At 38.1% G+C, this 24,664-nt stretch overlaps 2 protein-coding genes across 4 annotated transcripts; one reads left to right on the plus strand and one right to left on the minus strand.

The window, feature by feature from the left end:
- Nucleotides 1–32: 32 nt before the first annotated feature.
- On the plus strand, nt 33–7,607 carry CTBS (chitobiase). 3 transcript variants are annotated; one of them, XM_030455081.1, is made up of 8 exons: nt 33–339; nt 826–964; nt 1,943–2,151; nt 2,744–2,915; nt 3,451–3,548; nt 4,241–4,402; nt 5,335–5,558; nt 7,515–7,607. In XM_030455081.1, the coding sequence occupies exons 1-7, from the start codon at nt 205–207 to the stop codon at nt 5,518–5,520; spliced, it is 1,101 nt and encodes a 366-aa protein (XP_030310941.1). In that variant the 5' UTR covers nt 33–204; the 3' UTR covers nt 5,521–5,558; nt 7,515–7,607. The 3 variants fall into 3 exon arrangements, with proteins under 3 accessions (XP_030310941.1, XP_030310940.1, XP_030310939.1); XM_030455080.1 differs by lacking the exon at nt 7,515–7,607 and adding an exon at nt 5,756–5,827; XM_030455079.1 differs by lacking the exon at nt 7,515–7,607 and having other exon boundaries at nt 5,335–5,836.
- A 1,222-nt stretch (nt 7,608–8,829) lies between these two features.
- SPATA1 (spermatogenesis associated 1) lies at nt 8,830–24,038 on the minus strand. The gene is given in 13 exon segments (XM_030455522.1): nt 8,830–9,001; nt 9,840–9,938; nt 11,106–11,275; nt 13,048–13,173; nt 14,007–14,124; nt 15,029–15,089; nt 15,241–15,406; nt 16,780–17,028; nt 17,130–17,460; nt 17,557–17,610; nt 19,326–19,443; nt 22,989–23,095; nt 24,003–24,038. Coding segments are annotated over 13 exon segments (1,737 nt in total). The 3' UTR covers nt 8,830–8,899.
- Nucleotides 24,039–24,664: the final 626 nt, after the last annotated feature.

Below are 24,664 nucleotides of genomic sequence, written 5' to 3' on the forward strand. Positions count from 1 at the left end.
CCTCCCTGCGGATTCTGCCCGCGCTGCCACCCGCTGCCCGCGGCCACGCCACGGGCGAGGCTCCGGCCCCTTCCACACGCGTGGAAGCCGCCCCGCGGCCCCTCCGCGGGGTCACTACCGCGTCTCCTCGACTCGACCCCCTCGGGGCGGAGCAGCGCGGCCGGTCAGGCCCCGCCGATCCCGAGGCGGAAGCGGCGCTCAGGCATGGGGCGATCGCGGTGCCCGGGGCTGCTGGCTCTCGGCTTCTTCCTGCTGCTGCCGGGCGTCCTGCCCGCCGCTGCCTGCCCCTGCCAGGACCCGCGGCTCTGCCACCCCGTCACAGGCACCGGCGGCTTCGAGGTGCGCGTCCCCCGGGGGTCTGGGATCCCCCCCAGCGCATCCGGGCGGCTCCGGGCCCCGAAGGTTGGGGAGAACAGCCGGGGAGCGGCTGCGCAGTTCGCAGCCTGGTAAACACACCGTGCGCCCGTGCCTTGTTTTTAATCGTCTGCGTTAGGAGTCGAAACAGACTTTTTTTTTTAAATAAATACATAAATACGTGATTCTATGAAAAAAAGGTCCGTGCGATTTACAGGGAAATGTCAGAGCTATGGTAGTTGGGGTTTGCAGACCGCGGTCCCTGCTGCAGGTGAAGTGCCCCCCGCGACCCTTCCCGTCCCGGCTGCCCCTGGGGGCTGTGGGTGCGGGATGCGGAGGGCAGGGCAGCAACGTGCCCGAGGGTGCTCAGAAACACAACACAAGTCGTGTGTCTTTTGGAGAGGCATGCAGAAAATAATCGTCCTGCTCGTGTGGTCGGAGCTAATGAGGGGCTTCTTACGTCTTTTCCAGGTCTTCGTGTTCGATGTGGGAAAGGAATCCTGGAAATCCTACGACTGGTCAAAAATTACAACTGTGGCAGCTTTCGGAAAGTATGATCCTGAGCTCATGTGCTATGCTCACTCTAAAGGCTCTAGGATAGTACTGAAAGGTTGGTTACATTGCGAAAATGGAGGTATTTATGTGGTACATGAATAAGAACATAATGTGCATTGGGCTTAATACCCTGACATTTCACATTCGCTTGTATTACAAATAAGCAAGAGGATTAATTAATCAGGGGATAATGCACACAGGGCTGTAATACATTTTGCACGTGCAGCAGGACATTAAAAAGAAAACCAGCGGTAGCTGCTGCTACAGTAATAACACCACCGATCTAGCAACATCTAAATAAGATGTCTCTTCACAGGGAACATCACAGCTATGGGGGAATGGGCAGGAAGGGAGGAGAGGAAAAGCCTTTAGAAAATACTTGGGTCTGTATTCTGGTTGTTATGTGCAGTACCCAAAAACAGGGCAAGGGAAGGGATTTTAAGTAATTTTTAGTATTTTTCACCTAAATCAATCCCTCTGTATTAGGTTGAATTTTATAACATGAATAGTTCGGAATTCTGTGCAGGTAGAAATGTTGATTAGAAAGACAAAAGTCCATGGCATCTTACATGATGTAATTAAGTTTGGCTCTGCTGAGGCAAAAATGAAACACAGGACCATAATGTGGAAAGCAAGAAAGGTTAAGTATGACAATATTGTTTATCTGAACACTAGGACACAGTCCCTTTGGCTCCATGGAAATAATGAAAGTATATTAATTTCAAGAAGGGAAGTCTGCATTGCAGACTAAAATAATATTAAGCAGAAGTAAGGAGATTAAATTATAGAAAAAAATCCAAAGGGAACTTAACTTGTTTTTTCACAAGTGTCATTTTGAGAACTCACCCCAGAAGAGATTACTAAGCTGCTCTAAGATATCAGTGGTTAAAATTAACTCCTTTGCATTTTACCAGTATGGGTGTGGGGATTTTTTATTTTGCAGTTGTGTTTATAGGTTTAGTAAAGACAAACCTTTGCCTTTTAATATACTGTGGTGCAAATACATGTTAACTGATGAAGATCTCTTGTCCAGGTGATGTATCCCTTAAGGAAATTGTTGATCCTGCTAAAAGAGCAGCGTGGATATCCCAGCAGGTGGACCTTGCAAAAAAACAGTATATGGATGGGATTAACATAGATATAGAGCAAGAAGTTAATGAAACCTCCCCTGAGTATTATGCATTAACAGATCTTGTTAAGGAAACTACAGGTGCTTTTCACAGAGATATACCAGGATCACAGGTAACAATAACATACTTTATACAAACATTAAATTTAACTTTATGAAATGCAGGGAGTTTTGAGAATGCTGTTTAAAATATGAATATGAAAAAAATTATGCAGATCCAAAGCACAAGATTCTCGTGTGTTGTTAATTATTAATATTGAGTATGATATGCTAAGAATCACTCATCTTTACATGTATGGATTTAAATGGCAGGAGGGTTTTGCAAATCTGATGTTACTGCCTTGGGTGAGCTGGAAGCTATTTGGATGGCTAAATGAGTCTCTGAAAGTAGGACAAATACAGCCTTCTGGTGCAAAAGCTTGACAATGTTTTGAGGAACCCAGCACTGAATTTTCAAGTATTTGCATCATGTCAGATGGGTGTCATATTTGGATTTCTTTGGTGTTTGGAATTCACTAATGGGGATACTGGCCTATTATCTAATGTTTATCAGCTGAGCACCTTCTCCTGTAATTCATTGGTATCACCATGTATTAAGCACTATTCAACATTTGAGAAACCCTGTCTTTAAGAGCTTTTTTTTAAAGAGAAAACCTGAGCTCCCAAGTGCCATACACAACACTAACTCGTGATTTTTTCCTTCAGGTAACATTTGATGTGGCTTGGTCTCCAGCATGCATAGATAAAAGGTGCTACAACTACACTGGGATTGCAGATGCTTGTGACTTCTTGTTTGTGATGTCATATGATGAACAGAGCCAAATCTGGACAGACTGCATTGCAAAAGCCAATGCTCCTTACCTGCAGACTTTAGCTGGTGAGGACAAAACACCTCCTAGGGAGTCAGTACATTTCCATTAGTTCACATTAACAGATAGAAAAGACTGCTCTTTTTTGGATAATTTTTTGAGTGTATTAAGGCTTTTGAGTATGCTCAAGGATGTGTTGTCCTAATGTGTAAATAGTATCTCAGGTCCTTATGACACTACAGCTTTAACAGTTGTGTGTTGTTACTTGTAATTTTCTGGCCCCTTGACTGTGAAGAAGAACACTCTTAGACTGACAAATAGCAGCCAAAAACAGTGGTGTCTGCCTGGGATTGCAAAGAACCTGAAATGTGAACTGCTGCTTCAGGCAGCTGGTTTTTGGTCTGAGCAGTTACTAGGATCTGAATAGAGTAACTCTTAGGAGCATGCAGGGGTGGGGGGGTAAAGAAGAGCTTGCCCCTTAGTCTCTGTCTGGAGATCATGCCTACAAGTATTATATTGTCTCTGGTTCTAGAGGAGCTGTAAGAATAAAAAGCATGGGGAAATGCAGCAATGCATCTTAATTTTTATTTCCTTTAAAACCAGGATACGAAGAATACATTTCTATGGGCATTGATCCTAAGAAGCTTGTGATGGGTGTCCCCTGGTATGGCTATGACTATGTCTGCCAAAACTTATCTAAGGTAAGATAAGATTATTCATTTGCAATCATACCCTTAATTTCTTCCTTGGAATGAGACAGCTAGGCTATGGTGATCCTGAGTTTGGGTTAGGAAATACCACAGGCTAGTGGGTAAGAGCATATAGCTGGGCATCAAGACAAAGACTTTTGCTTGGCTGGTAACTGATGAGCAGTGTGGCAAGGCATTTTATCTCTGCCTGAGAAACCCCATGATACCCAAGTGCCATGTTTGACTCAGGGGCTAGAGATGTTATCTGTGTGAGAAGAGATCATGTCATTCATCTTATGGGATGCACTACAATCCTTGTATTTGCCTTCTCAACACAGTCACTAAGCTCACTGCGTAAGGACTAGATGCAACAAACCATAGCAAACATGTGACTATTAAAGTTTAGCAGCTTATGGAGAAATTGTGAAGTCTCAAATAACATTATAGTTATGAAAAAATGTAAGAGCAAATTAAAAGTGGAAAGACAACTGTACAAATTGAATGTTACTCATCCAATCCTGTATTACTACAGAGTAAACAAAATTGAACTGTTTTAGTTTATTTCTGTCTACATATATATCTGGCAGAGATACCTGGTTTTGGAGAGCCCAGTGCTTTTTGTGACTTTGTTCTTGGCTGTGCTGCTATTTTGGAGTTAATACATTTATGTAACATAAAATTCATGCCTTCTGCTCTTTTTACAGGATCATGTTTGTTCCATTTCTGAAGTACCGTTCCGTGGGGCTCCTTGCAGTGATGCTGCAGGGAGACAGGTCCCCTATGGAGCAATGATGAAGCAGGTGAACAGCTCTCTTTCAGGGGTGCTGTGGGATGAGGTACAAAAGTCTCCATTTTATGAATACAAGGTGAGTGCCTCTTTTTAAGACCCCATCATGTGGAGAGAATGTTCATGAACCATAGTTCTTTTATTATAAATTTTTCAGGGTTAAATTTTTCTACTTGGGTTTTGTACTACTGGGTTTTTGTATAGCAAAGCATAGCTGGATTTCTCTATCCTGAATTTCTAGCCTTAAAGAGGCATGCAGTGCCTGAAGACTGCAGTAATAATAAAGATTTTTATTACTACACAGTTTTTGTAAGAGATTAAATCTTGTCAGAGAGGACATTTGAACACGCAGAAATCCTAACATCCATCAATATTATGGCTAATTTTAGGAGTTGATGACTGATTTAAACAGTAAGAAATTCTGAGATGTACCCAAGTTTTGTCTAACCCAGTGGCATGCATGTTCTCTTCTGCGTTTGGTTTCTACATAGACACAGTGAGAGTGCATGAATGTGCTTAAAGGAATAACACAGTCTGTGCATTTCATCTTGTTTCTTTAGAATTGTAATTGTAAATTCCACATGTAGATGATTAAAAGGTGTGGTGTAAGCAAAGACAAGGTCAAAGTAACAATGTTGACAAAATTTTATAGCCCTCTCTAAAACTGCTTAATCCTGAAAAAAGCACTTAATCTCTAGCTAATTCACTCGTTAGGTTAGATAGTGTATCTGAGATTTTAGCTTTCATTTTTAAAATTATTAGAATACAAATTAGCTGAGTCTTTTCCTATGAAGAGTTAAAATGTGTTACTGATTTATAACTAGATTCTGTAAGTAAAAGAATAGCCAAGTATTTGACTCAGGATTTTTCATTGTTCTGTGATTTTAAATATACATAGCTTGTTTATCTCACCTTTTAAATGTACTTCTCACTGCACTCAAGAGATAATCAAAACTCAATTGACTTTAATGTATCATAGATACTGACACTACTTTCTAAATATTTTTGTAGGATTCTCTTGGTCACTTCCACCAAGTATGGTACGATGACCCTAGCAGCATCTCTCTAAAAGCAACGTATGTGAAGAGTCGAGGTTTAAGGGGCATTGGCATGTGGAATGGAAATAGTCTTGACTATTCCAGGGAAGCTGTAGCAGAACAACAAACTAAAGCAATGTGGCAAGCCTTGACACCATAAGAACTACATGAACTCTTGATGTAGAATGATGAAAATTGGTAAATTTCTATTACAGCTTGTTTTATCATAGATTTTTAGCTTATATAAATAGAGCACATCTATGAAAACTTTGAGAATTGGTGAAATCCAACTTATTATTTTATATGCAAAGCCATACTTTAATACTTTAAAAAGTCTAATGTTGCTTTAGTAGTGTTTGTTTTAAAAGACTGCTCATCTTCTTCATTTTTCACAGCTACCATAAGTTGGATAAAGATTGAAGCCAGTGTGCACCTGGTAACAAGAGGGCAACATTGGACTTACAGGGTCAATCTCATAAGGAAGTGTAGAGTCTTGCATTTGGGGAAGAACAACAAGATGTCCCAGTATAGGTTGGGGGCTGACCTGCTGGGGAGCAGTGTAGGTGAAAGAGACCTGGGGGTCCTGGTAGACAAGAAGATGACCATGAGCCAGCAATGTGCCCTTGTGGCCAAGAAGGCCAATGGCATCCTGGGGTGCATTAGAAAGGGTGTGGTTAGTAGGTCAAGAGAGGTTCTCCTCCCCCTCTATTCTGCATTGGTGAGGCCGCACCTGGAGTATTGTGTCCAGTTCTGGGCCCCTCAGTTCAAGAAGGACAGGGAAGTGCTTGAAAGAGTCCAGCGCAGAGCTACTAAGATGATTAAGGGAGTGGAACATCTCCCTTATGAGGAAAGGCTGAGGGAGCTGGGTCTCTTTAGTTTGGAGAAAAGGAGACTGAGGGGTGACCTCATCAATGTTTTCAAATATGTAAGGGGTGAGTGTCAGGGAGATGGAGTTAGGCTCTTCTCAGTAGTGACCAGTGATAGGACAAGGGGTAATGGGTGTAAATTGGAGCACAGGAGGTTCAAGTTGAATATTCGAAAAAAATTTTTTACTGTAAGGGTGACAGAGCCCTGGAACAGGCTGCCCAGGGGGGTCGTGGAGTCTCCTTCACTGGAGACATTCAAAACCCGCCTGGACACGTTCCTATGTGATGTACTCTAGGTGGCCCTGCTCTGGCAGGGGGGGTTGGACTAGATGATCTTTCGAGGTCCCTTCCAACCCCTAGGATTCTGTGATTCTGTGATCCTTTGTTGAGGCTGCCTGGTGCAGCAAGTATTCATTCTGGGGTTGCATGGTGCAGTCTCAGCTTTCTGACTTCCCACCCCAGCCTATATTTTAGTTGTCACTCTTGAATCAGATTAAACACAGAATACTGAAGAGACAGCTTGTTGCTCACCTGTTGCATATGTGCAGCTTGTGCTTGTACTCGGTTACCCTCCTAGAGATAAAAATATTTTATAGACTGAAGAAATTATGTAACATGAAGTAGTTGCCAGTAAGATTTTTATCAGACTTGTTGTTAGAAAGGAATATTCCATAAACCCCAGTTTCACAGTATTTATGCATCATGTAAATTCCTTAGTTGTGAAAGCCAAAAATCTTGGAACCTTGAAGAGGGAATATGAATATGGAGAGACTTGGATGATGTTTTCTTCCATTTCAAGGCCTGAAAACAAGGCCTTAGAAGCTTATTTAATGAACTGCATATGTATACTTCCATACCTGTGTAAGATTCATTCAGTAGCTTGTTGCTTGCTTTTGTGTGGTATTGCCTCTGAGATTATATGAGGTTGTAGTTTCTTTCCAGTTTACATTTTTAATAAAATAATTTGCCTAGAGAAATTACATAACTTTAAAAAATATGTGTAGTGATGGAAAGATTGACTGGCATTTACAAGATTTTTTTTCTGTGAAATAAAATGCCATCTTCACTGAGGTTGGTAAACAGTGTTGTCTGTTTATGCTTTACTTGTTCCACAACTTACAGCCCACACTGCTTTGCTTTTCAGAACTGTTTCACAACCAGCTTAAAGTGCAACTGTGCCCTGCTTAAGTGGCTTCATTAGTTAAACAATTTATTTAATTAGATAGATGTAGTCAGGTTTAGATTTGGAGTTTTTTGTTTGACTGTTTGGTTTGATTTTATCTCTTAGTAAATAGTTACTGGGAAGACACCACAGAGGAGCAGCACTACCATAACAGCCAGTGATGAGACCAGAAGACTGCATATGTGTGTCTGACTGCTTGACACCACAGGTTATGGAAAGCAGAAGGTGAACTCTATTGCTCTCACAGAAGGAAAAAAAAATGCCTTGGCAAGTTAGAGGGTTCTTCATTAGAACTCTGATCTAAAGGCATTGAGGAGAAACCGATAAATTTATTTGATGATAACATAGATGCATCAGAATTTTTATTACTGATGATATACATATGCTAAAATACTCTGAGAGAGATATTTGTGAAACTGAGGTCTTCTGGAGCAGATGATATGACATAAAAATAAATTAAGCAAGAGTGGTTGTAGTTTTAATAATTCTTTTAATACTTTAGCACTAAAATTCTATCTTTAGGAAAATAAATTTTATAATGGTTGGTTTGACTCAAGACATCTGGAAGTTAGTCCTTTTGAGGGCTGCATGATTTTTTTAATGTACCAGTGATTTCCCATGAGTGTTTCACATCCTTGTCAGCTTTTTAGCTGACATTAATTGTTCTGCTTAATGTAATAAAATCTGGTACTGCAGAAAGGCAAACAGGAGAACTAGAAAAAAAATTACTGTTGGTTTATGATGACCCTTTCAGAGGTCTTACCTAAGAAAATGCATGAGTTTGAACTTAGACTATGCAATACTGTAAGTTGGACCAGGATCATCATTAAAGCTTATCCCAAGACAAAGTTTGCTTCTTCCAGTAACTATAGAAGAATGTTAATGTCCATGTGGCTTTCCTAATAAAGAGAGGGGACAGAAATAGCTAAATATGAAATAAGGTGAGATTATCTGACATTTTGATCATACTTTTTAATAATATGGTAATAATACATTGGTAATCATAGATGTGACTTACAGTGACAAAAACATACTTCAGTAAACAGCTAAATAAAGGATTAATGTTGCTGACATTCTACACAAGACGGGTTTTAATAATTTTCAAAAAATTTAACATATGCCTGATAATAACAGGAGGTTAGAAAGTATGTGCTTATTTGCTTAGTAGGCAGTTTGTTAGTAAAAGAACATTGGTATACCAAGGTGATGTTACACAATTCCCTAATTTGCATTTTTAAAATAACTTAGCTTTGTCTTAGACATATTACTAGGTTAAGCTGTGTGTTTAAGTAGCTGACTAATCTTACAGTGAAATTTCAAAAGAATTGAGTGGCAGTACCTGAGTGGCCTAATATGCAAATTCCACATTTATATAGTTGATGGTGTTTTACAAGATAACTTGAAGAACATACAAACAATGCTCTGAAATTCTAAGCTTCTATATGCTTCAGAGCTCCTGTAGACTTCACAGGTGTTCAGGTGTCATCCTTTTAAATTCCTGATTTTCTGGACTGGAGAATGAAAGGTGAATGAATCTTCTGCATCAGATCAGCTCTCAGTGCTCGCAACTCAGATGCTGCCTGCTTCCTCATCTGCAGAAGAATGAGTAATTTAAGGAGCTGCAATTTAAGGAAGTTTTTGGAATTGACATGCATAAAGGTTTATTTAACTGAGACTGAATTTTAAACAGGGTGGCTGAATACAGGATATATCCTTCATCAGCAGCATTTTATATGTCTAATTAGATTACCTAGTTCTAGCACTATTTTCTTATGTACTTCTCCTGGGTGTTTTTAAGACTGTGAAGTTCGTTGTTCTTCCCCTGCATTATATGATGGAGGAGGGATAAGGAGTGTACATCCACCCTAAATTACCCAGTAAACAGGGCCAGGGGTAATCTTGGTGGTGTAGAGGGCTGCTGTTTCAAGCAGTCAGAGCTGAAAGGCTGTTCAGTGTGAAGACTGGTCCCATCATCCTCCTTCCAAAGGGAGCATAGGCAGTACTGCTAGCGAATAAATCAGAAGAAGAGGAATGCCATATGCTTGGAGAACCAGTCTCTTTTTTTTTTAATTTTTTTTTTTTTTTTAATTTTTTCTTTTCTTAGCCATGGTCACTCGCTGATCAGTGTGTCATCAGATATGTTCCCTGAATTACCTTTTGAGTGTAATGGTAATTTTATGAAAGAGATTGTGAAGCATAGCTAAGTTGTTAAATCACTTGAATGCCATTCAGAATCAGCTACTAACCTGGTTGTTCTGGAGTGGTTTGGCTTAAGTGATAAAATTTACAGTGACAACTAACACCATAAAAGTAACAACATAAACCAAGAACTATTTAGCAAATATTTACATATCTAATGTCTGGGAAGATCTAGGGGTTTTTTTATGTACATAGTAACATTTGAACTGTTTTAATTAAAAGGTGGAGTACCTTAATTTCTGTTACGAGTTTCATTTTTGTATCATCCAGCTTCCTCCTCAGTTGATCAAGTTCATGCTGCACTGTAGTAATCCGGATGATTGTGTAATTCTGTATGAAACAACAACAAAACTTCAAGTTTTGTTCATCTCTGCTTTTGTTGGCTCTTACTTCAGCACTCACAAACCATCCTTTAAACTCTTTCCAATTCCCCTACTTTCTTGCAGTTTGTAACCTGTACTGGGCTTTCTCTGCTCTGTGAGCTGTCTGCTCTCCAAGAGCCCTGCAGCTGGGTGCAGACCTTCTTCCACTCCCTATCACCTGACTGATCTCCTAAGTAACTGCACACTGGTTTGCAATTATCTTTTATGGCTACCTCCCATTTATAATAAAAATACATACTTCAAATCATATTTTGCTCCTCTCAGAGGCTTAGCATCACCCTGCCACACTACATTTATTGATGAGATTGTTACATTTCTGTAGTGTTTAGCATAGATGAACTCCTGGTTCTATGGCATTTTTTCAGCAGGGGCTGTGGATGGGGCCTGTCTTTGAATTAACCTGTAAAAATGAAATTCTTATTTTCAAAATTCAGGTTCTTAGCTTGTGTAAGTCAGCTGTGGTCCCTCGAAATCAGTAAAACAGAGGGGTGGGTCTCTATATGGTAAGCTCTTGATGGTCCAAGCTTTAAAAATGCTAATAAAGTGCCAGCTGATGCACATGTGATTAAAGGTGCCCATATAAGGGGTCATTAAGTGGTATCTGCACCCCATCATCTCTGATATCCTGCTGTAAGCTTCTCCCCACCCAGGGGTGTAGCTGCCTGTGTGCAAGGGTCCAAGTCTCAGCTCTGAAACCACACAGCTGTGTAACCCTGCCTCAGACCACTAAGAAAGCACAGAACGTACACAGTCATACAGGAAAAAACAGGCAGGGCCATTGGACCAGTTGGGAGCTACTGAGGAATCACCCTGTTGTTGAGTTGAGTCACCACTGAGGGCAAAGCTGGTGGAAGAAGTGGGATCTGTTCCCCACAGCTTGATTCTTCCCACCCAACTGATGCCTGCCAGGCCAGCACGTAGCTTACAAGGGTAGAGAGCACAACTGTGTCATCCTAATAATTTATTAAATCCTAGGTATCTTCTGTGTGTGTGCCAGCCAATGTTAGCCAACAGCTGAATGTTAAGTTGGGCCTTCCCTTCTATATGGCCTCTTTGTGCCAGCCAGGCTGTGCAAAAACAAATAGATTACAGAGTAAATAATAGAAGCACAAACCTTAGAGTTGGTCATATTGTTTGGTCGGTTTGGGCCACCTCTGGCTTCCAATTGCAAGAGTAATTTCTGGTGAAAAAGCTCTAAATTTTGTCGCAGTTTGGTTAAAGTGTCCTCCAGTGAAGCTGTAGCTTTCTTGGTTTCAAAGTACTTCTTTTTCCATTCCTCACGAACTACAAAGGAAAGCAGTAAAACTGTTTGGTCTTTTTTACCTTATCATAAGGTCTGTTGAAGACAGTAATGACCAGCTGATGTCACAAGACTCATTTGGCCAACACACACATGACAACACTCCAGTAAGTTTCTTTAAAAAAAAGCAGTTAGTGGAAAATCATCATTAAAATTACATTCACTATAAATGCAACTGAATTTTCACATGATCATCTGCAACAAAAGGCTCTGTCAACCAAGATATAATGCAAGGTCCAGAACAAAAAGTTCATTCAGCCTGTCTCTTCTGCAGGTTTCAGCTGTGCAGTACGTGCTGCAGACCTCTGAAGACTGGTATGCACAGCTTTACTGTAATGTTGTAGATTTATGCAAAACTGGAGCTCTCCAGGTCAAGAGATTTTGAACAGCTTAGTTTTATACAGAAGTCCCAAGATTTACACAGAAGTCCTAAGGAAACTTTATTTACTCTTCATTTAACTGTGATTTCTCCTATGTTGTTAATGTGGTAACAACAGCTGGCATATCAACCCCCGCTCTATCTGGTGGGACAGTCCCATGGACACTTACAGCCATTATTCTACAAGTTTCTTCAGTGATTCCTTCTTTCAAGGCCTCTTTTAGGAAATTAGGACAACTGCTTCTCAGAAACTTGCCAAAAAGAACCCAGCTGCTGGAAGGAGGACTGTACAGTGTGAAACTGAGAGTTCTTGTCAGCACAGCAATCTTAGGAGAATGTTAAATACAGACTCAATCACTGGTCCTACAGAATATGTTCTTCTTTGCAAATGCATTTACAAAAGTCTACTGGTCTGATAAAAATTCAGAGGTAGAAATGCTTCCCAGAGAAGCTATAGAATCCTTGTAAAATAACCCTTATTTTACCTAACTGGCCAACATAATTCAAGGCAATGCAGGAGCTTTTAGGGCTTATCTCAGTGGAGTGTATTAGTTTGCCTTTTACCTCCATCCTACTACAGATTCACTGCTTCAAATAACCATGTTGTTGTTTATTTGTTTTTTTAATGCAACTTCACCATGCTGCAGAGCACAGTGCAGCTGTGCTCTTAGAAAGTAACTCAAGAAGAATTGACTTGTCTTTCTTTAACAAAGCTCCAGATAAGGGTTGAGACTCCTAGTCATTTATCTGTATTTAAGTACAGAGAGAATGCTCTCAAAACCTCATCTCTGTATAACTGGAATGTAACTTCAGGAGGATAGATTAAGTATAAACTTGAAAATAATTTTACGAAGAAAACGTGTGGGATTTCAATGAGAATTTTACTGTGTTATAAAAAAAAAAAAAAGTTTGTCATGACAGGCTTGTAACTTTCACACTATTAGCTCAATACTATTAGACAGGAGGAGCAAAAAGTATTATGCTGTCAATTTCACTAGAAGTCAAGTCAACACAATAAAAACCTCTGCTAGCACCAGCTACAGGCAGGCTTCGAATATGCAAATTAATGTATAATAATGTAAAAAAGAGGCCTGCAGAAGTTCTCTGGACACTGTACATCTGTGGGACAAAACTTGAATAGTTTATAAAAGCAAAGATATTTCTAGATTTATAAGACTGCCATAAAAATGTGGAAGGAAACATTGCAACCTTGAATCTTTCCAGCATGTTATTACACAAATCAGCTGTCTCAGAGCTATTGGTTAGCAAGCTGCACTACTCTGTAATTAAGCTCACCAAAAAGAAGACACCCATTTTCACATTGGTTTCAGTGCTATTTTCAATTGTTTCAAATTGCAAAATAAATTAATAACGAACCATGGTATCTCCTCAGCTTATTTTGTTCCAGCAGCCCTTTTGCTGTTTTGATCAGTTCTTCTCTAGTTTTTTCCATGTGCCTTCTCTCTTTCTTAATTTGTTGCAGCTGTTCTACCATCTTGTTTTCTAAAGAAATTGAAGTTATACTTAGCAAGCATCTGAATTCTGCAAGTAGGAAGGATCAATCAAGATTTTCATAATGCACCTTCATGAAACTAGCCAAAAGCACTGTTAAAACAGAAAGTAGAAATTCCTTTATTTTAATAAAGTATCTCTAACTTTTCAAAGTGGTGGTGCATTAGACAAACATGAGAAATCCAGCATGCATCCAGGCACTCATACACACACAAAAATAAGTAAACACCTTCGCATATGCCCAGACAACCTATCACTAAAACTATATATTCAAGATACATATACACTACACAGATTGAAAACTGTTGTCACATGAAATCAAAATAGTCTCTAAATATTATTTCCAGTTCAAAATACTTTGTGATATAAACTGTGGTGAACTCTTGCCTTATACTCCAGCTGGTCAATGGCAAGGTAGGATCTCTGAGTTTCCCTACCCTGCAACAGCTCAATCATTTACCTCCTCACAGTCTCCTCCCTCACATGTAGGGACCTCAGCAACACTACCAGATGTTTTCTTTTCTATACTCTCACTTAAGCCAGCAGCATTTCATCCAGTCTCCTGCCTTCTTTTCTTCCATTCCCAAATCCACAAGCTTAGTTTTTGAGCACTGGGAACCTGCCATGCTCTATGAACAGGAATTTTCTGAAAACATAATATTTTCTGAAAACATATTAAAATCTGTAACAATAAAATCTATAACAATACTGTGAGTGAAAGTATGTATAAATTCTTCCATTAAGTAGGTATTTCTGTCTTCATTAGCTATTAAGTTTTGACTAAATATTCACTTCCTTGCAATTTCTTGGAATTATATACTCACTTGCTGCCTGAACTGCAGGAATTTGAGCTGTATTTACAGGAAGTGCCAGAAAAGGTGGACTAGGAGGCAAACTATATTCTTTCTGACAAGTAAGATGATCTTGCTTCTTTTCATTTGCCTGGCAAAAGACACAACTATTAAGTACATCACTCAATTCTGAATAGTTACATTAGATATATGCCTTGAAAATAGCCTCCAGAGTGACTGGATCTGAATTCTGCATATGACCTGGTTTCTTCTGTTACTAATACAAATTATTACTAAACTACAAACAGCTGGACCTCTACAAATAAAACCAGAACACTGAACACTTACATAGTAGGAAACATATACACAAAAATATAGACTACTGCTAACTCTTCTTGTCCATGTCTATAACCCCACATGATACTGACACCCCCACACAGGAGCAGGAATAATGGGCCTTAAAAGTGCCATCTGGCTCACTGCTTACAAAGGCTGGACTGTCAGTTTCTAAACAAACAGATAGTAAGAGCAGATTGTCAATTTCATTATTGATTTCATTAAACTCCACTACAATAACTTCCACACAAGAGCTCACAGGCAACAACTCATAGTAGCAGCTCTTATGCTGTATGGGGAGCCTGAGTCTCCCTAAATATGTTCTTATTCTGATAACAAGGACTATATCATGTCTAAATTTTACAGTGTTTTATAGTTTCCATCAAAAGTTTTGCTTGAGAGAAGACAAATTTATCCCATACTTTCAAGAAACTGTAAAAAAATTCAGCTAACATTAGTAAGACTGAGATTGTTTGTCATTTCTGTTGAATTGTAACCAGAGGAATAGCTTCTGATTATTTCACTGTTAGAAATACAGTTGATTTTTTCATCAGCAATTCTGCTACATAGCAGTGCATGAATTACCTTCTCTCAATTACTCTCAAATCTACATTTGAGTATTTTATATTTCTAATGATTTACCTGTCTTACAAAATTAGACTGTTTCTAGGTGAAGGGCTATATTTATTGCTCAAGAATTAGTTACTCTAAAAACGCACCTGATTTTCCAGTTTTTCACCATATTCAGTTAGAGACTTGCTAGCTCTGTATTGCTCCAAGCTAAAGATAAAATCAAAGAAGGAAGTGAAAATTTATGCAATTAAATGTTTGGGGTTTTTCCCCATTTTATTTCATTTATTTGGAATCTGTAAAGTAAGTTTCTATCTATGAATTAGTATCAGTTATTTTAGCTGAATCTTTATTTACTAACCTTTGTTTTTTGCATACATGATCTGTGGTTTGGTCTTCCATTTTTTTAAGAATTCCAGCATTCTGTATTCTCTCTCTTCTTAGTTTGGTATCTCTCTGGTGGTCACTGCTTTCCAAGTTTGTTTGTTCTGTGACAGGACAGTGATGATCAAAATATAGAGATTACACTCTTAAAATTCAAACTGTTTTGACTGTCAATGCCTGGACTTTCCAACCTGCATTAGAAATTCAGTGAATCAATGCAATAACTAATTATATCTCTTGGGCTTGGAAATGTTCTTGATTAATTAATATTAATTAATATTAATCAATATTAATCTCATTTTAGTTATGAGAATGCTTCAGATCCTTCCACTACTACAAAATCCTTCATCCTTCAACATGAAGTTATGAAAAACTTTTCATTTCTATATTTACATACATAATTAATATTTACATGTATAATTAATATCAGCTAACATGATGATGGAGGACAAAGACAGTTTTGAAAAATTGTAATTGGAAACTAAAATTATGGAAAAGTCAACCATGAAAGTTTTTTTTCTAATAAACTCTCCAGACACATAGCACCCAATACAATATCCAGAATTTTTTGGTTTTTCTCAAACCAGAAAATTATTGTAACTGTAATCTACAAGGTGCCCATGCCTATGAAAAAAATTGAATATTCCCTCATTTAATAACTACTCATTAAAAATTTGCAATAAAATAAAGTTTATCTTTTTTACATTAGCTTTTAAATTCTATTCAAATATTAAGACTTGTCTTTTCCAAGCATTCCTCAAAAGTGACTTATATTTTTGATGCTAAAATAGCATTAGTATTTCAAATCCAAGTAAAATATGTCAAACATTTCTTCCTTGGTAATCACTACAAATTTAGGAATATTAAGCTCATCATGTAACTTTTCTGTAACTTACTGGTCCTCAGTATCAACCAGACACCCCATTTTAAAGGGAGTAGTCATTAACAGATCTCTTCCAAACAACATTTTCTATTTTGGCACAGAACTAGTTCATGCATTCTTTAAATCTATGCATATTTTCGTTCTATTTTCACTGCAGTCTACTTCAAGCATTCTCTCACCTCCCAGTTTTTGGAATACCACTGTTCAACAGCATATAAATAAACATTGTACATGACAGAGGGGAGGAAACACTTCCTCTTTAGTAGTAATGTAGCCATGAATGTGATAACAATGACAGTTAATGTGAATAAATGCTTTCCCTGATTTCATTTAAAATTGCTGTTGAATTATGATTATCCTCCAATCTTTACAGCAAATGCTTAGAGTTTTTCTTTGTATAAATAAAATTAGGCAAACGCATCAACTGTAGTGAAGTTCTTCCTTGTATCAGTATACAATGATACAGAAGACCCATTAGCTCTCTGAAAGGTATTACTATTTTAAAAATTAGAATACTGTTCTGATAGCAATATTCCCACTCATGCTTTAACTATGGATGTCATAAAATTTATTTTTACTCTGCCAACTTTCTAAAACCATGCTTAGCAGAAAGATGACAGTGAATAGTTGTACCTTTTTGATACTTAATATGATGTTCAAGTATTTGGTTATTCTGGCCATGTTCATCACTGCAGTCTACATGAAGAGTAAGAGCAGTTCCTTTGGCTTTGTCATTCCCCTTAGGAGTGTTTTGCTCTTTTTGATCTTGGCTGAGATGATTTTGCTGAGAAGTCTGTAGCACTGTATCACTCTTTCCAGACACAGGGTTTGCAGGATTTGAAAGACTTGGTGTGAAAAAATATCCATTGGATCTGTTTTGATCTGCATAATTATAGATATTAGGAAACAGAAATATTACATTATTGTAAATTTTAACCATAATATTTATTCTTCTCCTCCTTCACTACATTGCTCAAACTTACCTTTTTCTTTAAACTGTCTCTGTTTTTCTTGCATCCTGTTGTTATGGCCTTGCTTGTGTTTTGTGTGCAGAGCAGGAATGGGCTCTTTCTCATGCCATTCCTCAGGACTGTGCACTTCCTGATTTTCTAGCTGATTACCACTTTGTATGCTTCCTAAAAAATGTTCACCTTTTTCAATTTTTTGCTGGGGAACACTGGATAATCCTAATCCATGACCAAACCTACTAGTTTCTGCACTGAAATGATGCCTTTGTTGAGCTGATGATGACAGTGGATAAACATCTTCAAAGTATTCCACTCCAGGTAATAAATATAATTCAGGATAAAGTGCCTAAAATATGCAGTATAGTCATCAGATGGACAAAAGAGGAAGTGTACAATGTAAAAGTCTTCTGAAAATGATACATTAAAACCACTCAATACATACATAAGGAGGAGCAAATGACTTCAGTTCCAGTTCTGTTTCTTGCTTTGCTTTCACCTTGGAAGATAAGAACAGAAATGTAATCAATAAAACTCTTCCTTATCAACAATGTTGCTTAATGTCTGTATTTTGTCATCCTCTTTACATACTACAATTTTTCATAACCAGCACTATCTTCTGTGGTGGCATCATGGGGCAGAAGGAGCAGATTATTATTCCAGTTTCTAACATGGCACTGAAGCTGTATACACTTTCAGATTTCAACAGTCACCCTAAAAACAAAATCTAAGATAACCAATGTATATTTGAATGATGTGCTCCAGCAGAAAAAAAATAAAAAAAAAATAATCTGAGCTTACATTTAAATAATTAAATTGAACTAAATATGAGGCTAAATTCCATTCTCAGTAATTGCCAGGCAATGCAATTGATTCTACAGACACAGGCTATATTCAAGAGAAAGAAGAGCAAATTAACCCAATTTTGGTTTACGTTTATTTTTCATTTAAATACCCTTACTGGCAAATAGGGTACAGTTCTTAGAACTGCTTACATTGTTACTGTTGTGAAACAGAAGACTGGGGGGGAAAAAACACTCCACAAATATTTGATTATGGAGATGTAATTCAATGAGGTTACCATGACCCTAAACAACAAAGAGCTAACTGGTTTATTGCTTTACACTTTGTTATAAAGTTAAATAACAAGCAACAGTAAAAACCCCAAATTAAAAATCCATCTGCAATTTCTCATTTTTATCTACCAATATAATTAATTCTCTATTAAAACAGAATATTTTACCAACATCTTGGCATTCTAAAGGGAGCTGGAAAACATCTCAATTTATTTCAAAATTATCAGTGAGGGAGAAAATATACCCTCCTACCTGTTACCATCCAGTTGAAAAGACCTGAATTCTTTGAAGACAGACACACATTTTCAGATTGTGCCAGATTTTGCCACAGAGTTTCTCTTCATGCTTTTCTACCTAGTTTTTTCATATTTCTTGGTGTCTTCTGTGTGAATAATTTTAGTGATAACTCAAGAAAAAATGAAATAAAGAATGGCATCACATTCCCAATGAGAAAAAGGTAAAATGAGAGGTCAAAAAAGTATTCTATACTTATGTACATGACTTAAGCCTTCATGTGTTACAGGAACAAACGTTACAGTTGGACTGATTTTCAATCCTGTTTAATCTTTAGATATAGTCTGTAAAATACAGCTAAACAGAAAATCAAAATGATACAGAGAAGTAGGCTGTATTTCAGGCTGTTGGACAGGACAACTGGAACACAAATGTTTATCTAGAGAAGTTTCCATTCAGAGACTGATCTTTTAAAGGCCTTTGAGCAAGTCACAGTGGGAGCCATTAAAGGAACTCTGACTTACTCAGTTTCCATTGCAAATTCTTCAATTGCCAGATTCCCAACCATACACTGGTAAGAATGATCTTACAGGGATTTTTAATTTTTTTACCACAACCAGATCTGTAATATTTAATCCATTGACTTATTGACACTAGCATCTTTTCACTGGATGGCAACTAATCACATCTGATGCTTTACAGGATGTTTCCAATATACCTGTCCAGTTGTGCCTGTAGATCTGCTGTGACAAGAGCTACTGCTCCAGCATGTTTAAAACAAATGCAAACAGGATCCCTATACTTATCTCTATTTGTCTTGTGATATTGCCTAACCTGTAGGAATGCAATCTGTAATTTACATTGTAAAGCAGAAGAGCACTAAAGAAAAAAAAAATTAACTTACCACTGCTAGTTTTTTCCCAATGCATTTTAAAAATTTGAATTTATCTCCAACTGCAACTCCACCCAGGTACTCTCCAAGCTTCTCCCGTAGCACTCTTAATGTGATGTGAGGAGACACCCTAGAATGTTGTTATTCATTAATACATCTGTAAGATCAAATAATGATGGCTAGTTAGTAAGAGGGGGAAGATAATGCTATATGCATGTTGGCTTGCATGGACAGAATGACCAAAAATGGAAACTATGTCCTAGAACTGAACCTAATTACACATTGGCCAGAGACTCTTAGTGTGGTAAAGTCAGAACACTGCTATCACACTGTGGTAGCCTGTGTTAAAAGGGCTGTCGTAACACAAACTAACAATACTTATATTTTAGGAACCCCATACAAAGGGAAGAAGCTAAAATTTGAAAATTACTCCTTCAGAGTGCCCTTGCTCATCTGCACATGAACAACAAAACAATTGGGAACTACAGTCATGCGTTTCCACGTAGGTGGATTTTGATGCAGCCAGTCCAGGACTGTAGAACATATCCCTTAAAGCACTAAGGGCCAGAGGGGATTCATCACTGTTCACTTTAAAAAGCAGGCACATTCCTTTGATTTTTGTCTTCTCCCACACAAAAGTTAAGTTGGGTGTGTGCATATGTACATGCAAATGCATTTTAAACCAAAACCAAACACTCCAGTGTGAACATTTCCACCATAGTCTGAGGATGAGAAAACTGACGCAAATAGGAATTGCATCATTTAATGTACTGCTGGAAACTATGCAAATGTTAAGTTATGAGCTCAGTATAGAAATTATTATAGAATAAAAAGCATCTCCAGAGAATAAAACCAAATGTGCAAGAGGCACACAAGAGCTCTGCAGTACAACATGAGGAATTCTAATTGCTCTTACATAGTCAAATAAAATAAAACAGGGAACAAATTCAGGCCTAAGATATTAATCACCCATGCTGATTAAGGTTTTAGTATAGTACCTAGCAAGATTTTGGCTCAGGCAACAACCACTCTTCAAGGAATGCACAAAGATAGCTTGGGGGATAGCACATCATTCTCAGTAAGCAGTATAGACCAGAACATGCCATCCTTTCAACTCAGACAGGTCTTCAACATTAACCTGTCAGGGTTTGTTTCAGCTTTCAACAGCACTATATGCCTTAATTTCACAACCTAGGTATGTAAAAACATCCTCAGCTTCATCTCATAAACATAGACATTTCAGTGGGTTATAAAGCTCCCTTGCATTATTTCAGACACCCTGGACTTAGAGGAACCCTTGTCAAGATCATGAGTCTGCCTTGGAGCACAGACATGTACAAGAGGAGACCAAAGTCTGCAGAGCGAACACACCTGCGCTGCTTGGTCTCTGTTCTGCCCCTCTTTATTTATTCCCTGACCATTTTTTTGCCTATGCTTACTGCAGATTTTAGCCCTACATTCATTTATTTCAAATGTATAAAGAAATGTGTGAAAGATGGATACAGTATACATCCTTTCAAGGTCTTATGTGAGAACAGAGATGATCTATAATAAAAATATCTCTCCTTCACTATCATTCCTTCAAGCTGATGTCTAAGAGAAGATATGTTCCTTGAAGAGTGGTCTTCTCAAACTACATAAATGCAAGCTCCTTCTAACACAATCTTCTATAACACTGCACGTCCTTCACTGATAATGTCTGTCCAAACCAGCAAGAAAGTCTAAATCTAAAGCATTTATGAACAGCAGGGGAATATCTAAGTAACTACAATGTATATCACAGGAGAAAATTATGTAGCTACACAAAACTTGAGATATAGGACAGAAATTTATCTGAAAATTATTTGCCAGTGTAGCTGCTAAGAACAAGTAATAATAGAATTTTTAATTGCTCCCACTAGCTAGCAGAATAGTCACATCTGAGTGATTTCCTTTGGGATGTTCCTTTAAAAGTAATGCAGAGTTCACTGCAGCATCCCCTCTAAAACAAAAGCATGGCTTCTGTGGTGAGGAATGAGGAATAAATGAAACATCACAGAGCCTGAGAAATCAAGAAATCAAAATCAAATTTGATTTTTGATCATCAAATCATCATTTGATCATCATTAAATCAAGAAATCAAATCTTTATGGTAACAAGAACTCAAGGCCATTGAGAATTACACACTTAGTCTCATGATTACTGGAAGTGGCCTGTACTCAGACCTAGGAATCCTTTGTTAAGCAAACGCAGACAGTACTAGGATTGTAAAGCTGACTGGAAACTGCCATCAGCAATGTCCAAACAGCATTAGGACCAGTGAGGCTGCTGTTCCCTCTCCCATATAACAGTAAGAAAAGTTTTGTAAAATATTTGATTTTAAAGGCAGTGATACACTGAGGAGTTGCTAGTTAGGGCAAACATGAATGTTTTGCACCATTGCATAGTACCTGTAGTATAATTAATTAGCAATTCAGAGTCCTTAACAAGCTACAAAAACGCAGATAAATATAAACCCACTGAAATAAATGAGAATATTAATTTAAATTGATGCTTAGTTGACACTGGAGAACTGGGGGCAGTGGCAGATGGCAGATGTCATGAAATTATTTGCTCTAGCCATGTATCTTACACCTCTGCTGGAGACCAGAACAAACAAAATGGATTTCCTCTGAAATGCACTTATTTCCTCTGCTTTTGAGAAGCTTTTCAACAAAAGATGCTGTGAAAATTAATACATTCTGTGCTACAAGCTCATAACCTGACTGTTGTCAATTCTTTCAGCTTACACAGTATATTATATAGCATATTGTCTGAAGTGGGCAAGCCAAGCCTAAATTTAAATTAATTAAAACCCATATTCCCTACAGTTTGAGACAAATTTATAGGTTTTGCACAGGAGCAAAGCATATAAAAGGTACATGTAAAATCTCTGTTTCAATACATGTTGTTATGTTATTTAATCTTTCTACAACTTCTTACCATACTAGATACACACAGATTTTGTGAGTAAAGTGTTTAGGACCGTAAAACAAACTTTCAAATTTATGAAAGATGAAAACTGCATCCAGATTTGGGCCTAGCACAGAAAACTGCCAGATTTGGGCCTAGCACTGGGAACCAGACGGTTCTTTCCCCTGAGCAGCTGCCTGAGAGGACAAATAGCACATGGTGCTGAGCACAACCTTTCAGAAATGCTACTAAAGAAGAAAGAAACTATGCTGGTGTTTTGTATGGGCTGTAATTATTTAATTCTTCCCCTTGAGAAAGACTTAAGCTCCTTCTTTGCTCTGAAAGAGCTCAGACTGTTACATCCCTGTCCCTGGGAACTGACTGGCTATCCCATTTTCATCAAGCCACTCTATCTTGAAGCTGGCTGATGGCTGAAAAAATATTCAGCCTGATAATCAGGCTTAAGGAGATAGAAAGAGATTGTGATTTTACAATGTACATTATTCTGCAGAAATACTAGCAGCATTTCAACTGTCTACACCAGGGTCTGCAATGGAACTAAGCCTGGAACAGTCTAAATAAACGAAACAGTACTCATGGGCACCTCCTGCCCTCCAGAAATTATTAGAGAACGAGTATCTATTGACAGATGTAACTGTGCTCTATAGAGCAATAGCTGAATTAAATGACTGAAAGACAATGTAAAGGACCTATCATGTACATAAGACCAAAGACTATACTCACCTTATAAATCCAGCTGAGATGAATTTGCTAGTAACAGCTACAGGAACTGTGTTCAGCTTGAAGTCCCACACTCCTTCTGGGACATAAAAAACATGAAGTTCCAGCAACTAAATAAAGAACAAATGATCATTACTGTAGCTATATTATAACCCTCTTCCTGTATGCTTTTTTTTGCTTAGGTGGCCTTTCAATTTCTGGAGGCAGGAATGACTTATTTGATGTTAGCACACAGACTGCAAGATTGAGGCTCTATATGACAATGATGACTAGATAGTGAAAACAATAAGCAGAACAATTTGTGGTTGAATGCCAGCTGGCAGCATCAAAATTGGTCACATTAGAACAAGCTCAACAATGGAAGAGAGAAAAGAGAGCCTGTGGTACTGCTATGTCACTCTGACAGCAATGGACAGAGATTACCAAGAACAGTAGATACCCTGGAGCATGTCATGTTTACAAGAATACTTCAGCTGAAATTCTACCTTTCTTCATCTCATAAAAAATGCAAAGCCCTGAAAGCTTGATCCAAACAGCACCACAACTTGACAGTGTCAGCAAGAAAAAAAAAAAAATCAAAATATCTCTGACAGTTGTTAATAATATTAATTAATAATTACCTTGGAAGCATAGAAATTCTCCTGGTAATGTCTGCAAAATAAATAACTAAGCCTTCCCTGAGCAAGGTTCATTGTGTTCAAATCTGTTGTAGTTGTGTGACTTTTAATATTTAAGTCTTGGTATTTTTAGAGAAAATCAGATGTCTCTGACAAGGATGCTACACTTCCCCACAACTATAAGCCACTCAGATAAGCAACATTAAATATTTCTGCAACTGCTTAGTTACCAAATACAACTAGAAAAGAGTGCTTTCTATTTATATTATGTTAGAAGAATTGTTTTTTTTCTCCTCTCAGGACTCCTAGAAATAGTACAGTGTCACTTATTTTAGTATTTTTTACTTTTATTTGTGAAATCTAAAAAAAAATCTCTATGGAAAAGTACAAAAATTCTCACCTGTGAGGCCTGGGGTCTCATTTGACCAACCGACATGTTGGTCCCTGAACTTGATCACAGGAAAGCCAGGAGGGCTTTCTAATTTTCTTTTTTGGCTGGAACATTCTTTAAGAATGAGCTTCTTGGTTATCAGTTATAAGTTACTCCATTAATACCTTTCATTTTCATTTACTGCTCTTCTTTCCATTTATGAAAATGGAAAAATCTTTTCTGTGCTGAGGCAGAAAGCTTACAGCTAAGTGCAGCCAAACAGACTCAACCACACCTTCTACACAAGTGTCACCTAAGTAACTGGGGACATTGCTAAATCACAGTCCTGCAGCGCTAGAAGATTTGTGCTGGAGTGTTTCCTCTTAACATTATTTTCCCTTATGTAAAAATAATTTGGTTGTGTATAACTTTCTACACAGCAGTGCTGCTGCCTTCCTAAAGACAGAGACCTAAATCCCCACAGAATGGGATTCTTTCAGGGTCTGGGTTTCTCTCTCACGAAGGGACAATTACTGTGAACAGCACCCACATGCATGGCACATTGTGCAGTACTGCAAACCCAACAGTGCTGGGTGATCATGTCAGACACATCCTGTTGTAAGCTACGAACTGTGGTTCTGTCCTCACCTTGTTATGACTATCTGCAGTGCTCTCTTTGAAGGCTCTTCCAG

The sequence above is a fragment of the Calypte anna genome, chromosome 8 (genome assembly GCF_003957555.1).
Source record: "Calypte anna isolate BGI_N300 chromosome 8, bCalAnn1_v1.p, whole genome shotgun sequence".
Classification (NCBI taxonomy): Eukaryota; Metazoa; Chordata; class Aves; order Apodiformes; family Trochilidae; genus Calypte; species Calypte anna.

Excerpts from the sequence above, each read along its gene's own strand:
- CTBS (XM_030455081.1), top strand. The coding sequence starts at position 205 with ATGGGGCGATCGCGGTGCCCGGGGCTGCTGGCTCTCGGCTTCTTCCTG. Across the intron at positions 965-1,942 it reads CTCTAGGATAGTACTGAAAG|GTGATGTATCCCTTAAGGAA; the intron begins GTTGGTTACATT and ends TCTCTTGTCCAG. Across the intron at positions 2,916-3,450 it reads TTACCTGCAGACTTTAGCTG|GATACGAAGAATACATTTCT; the intron begins GTGAGGACAAAA and ends CTTTAAAACCAG.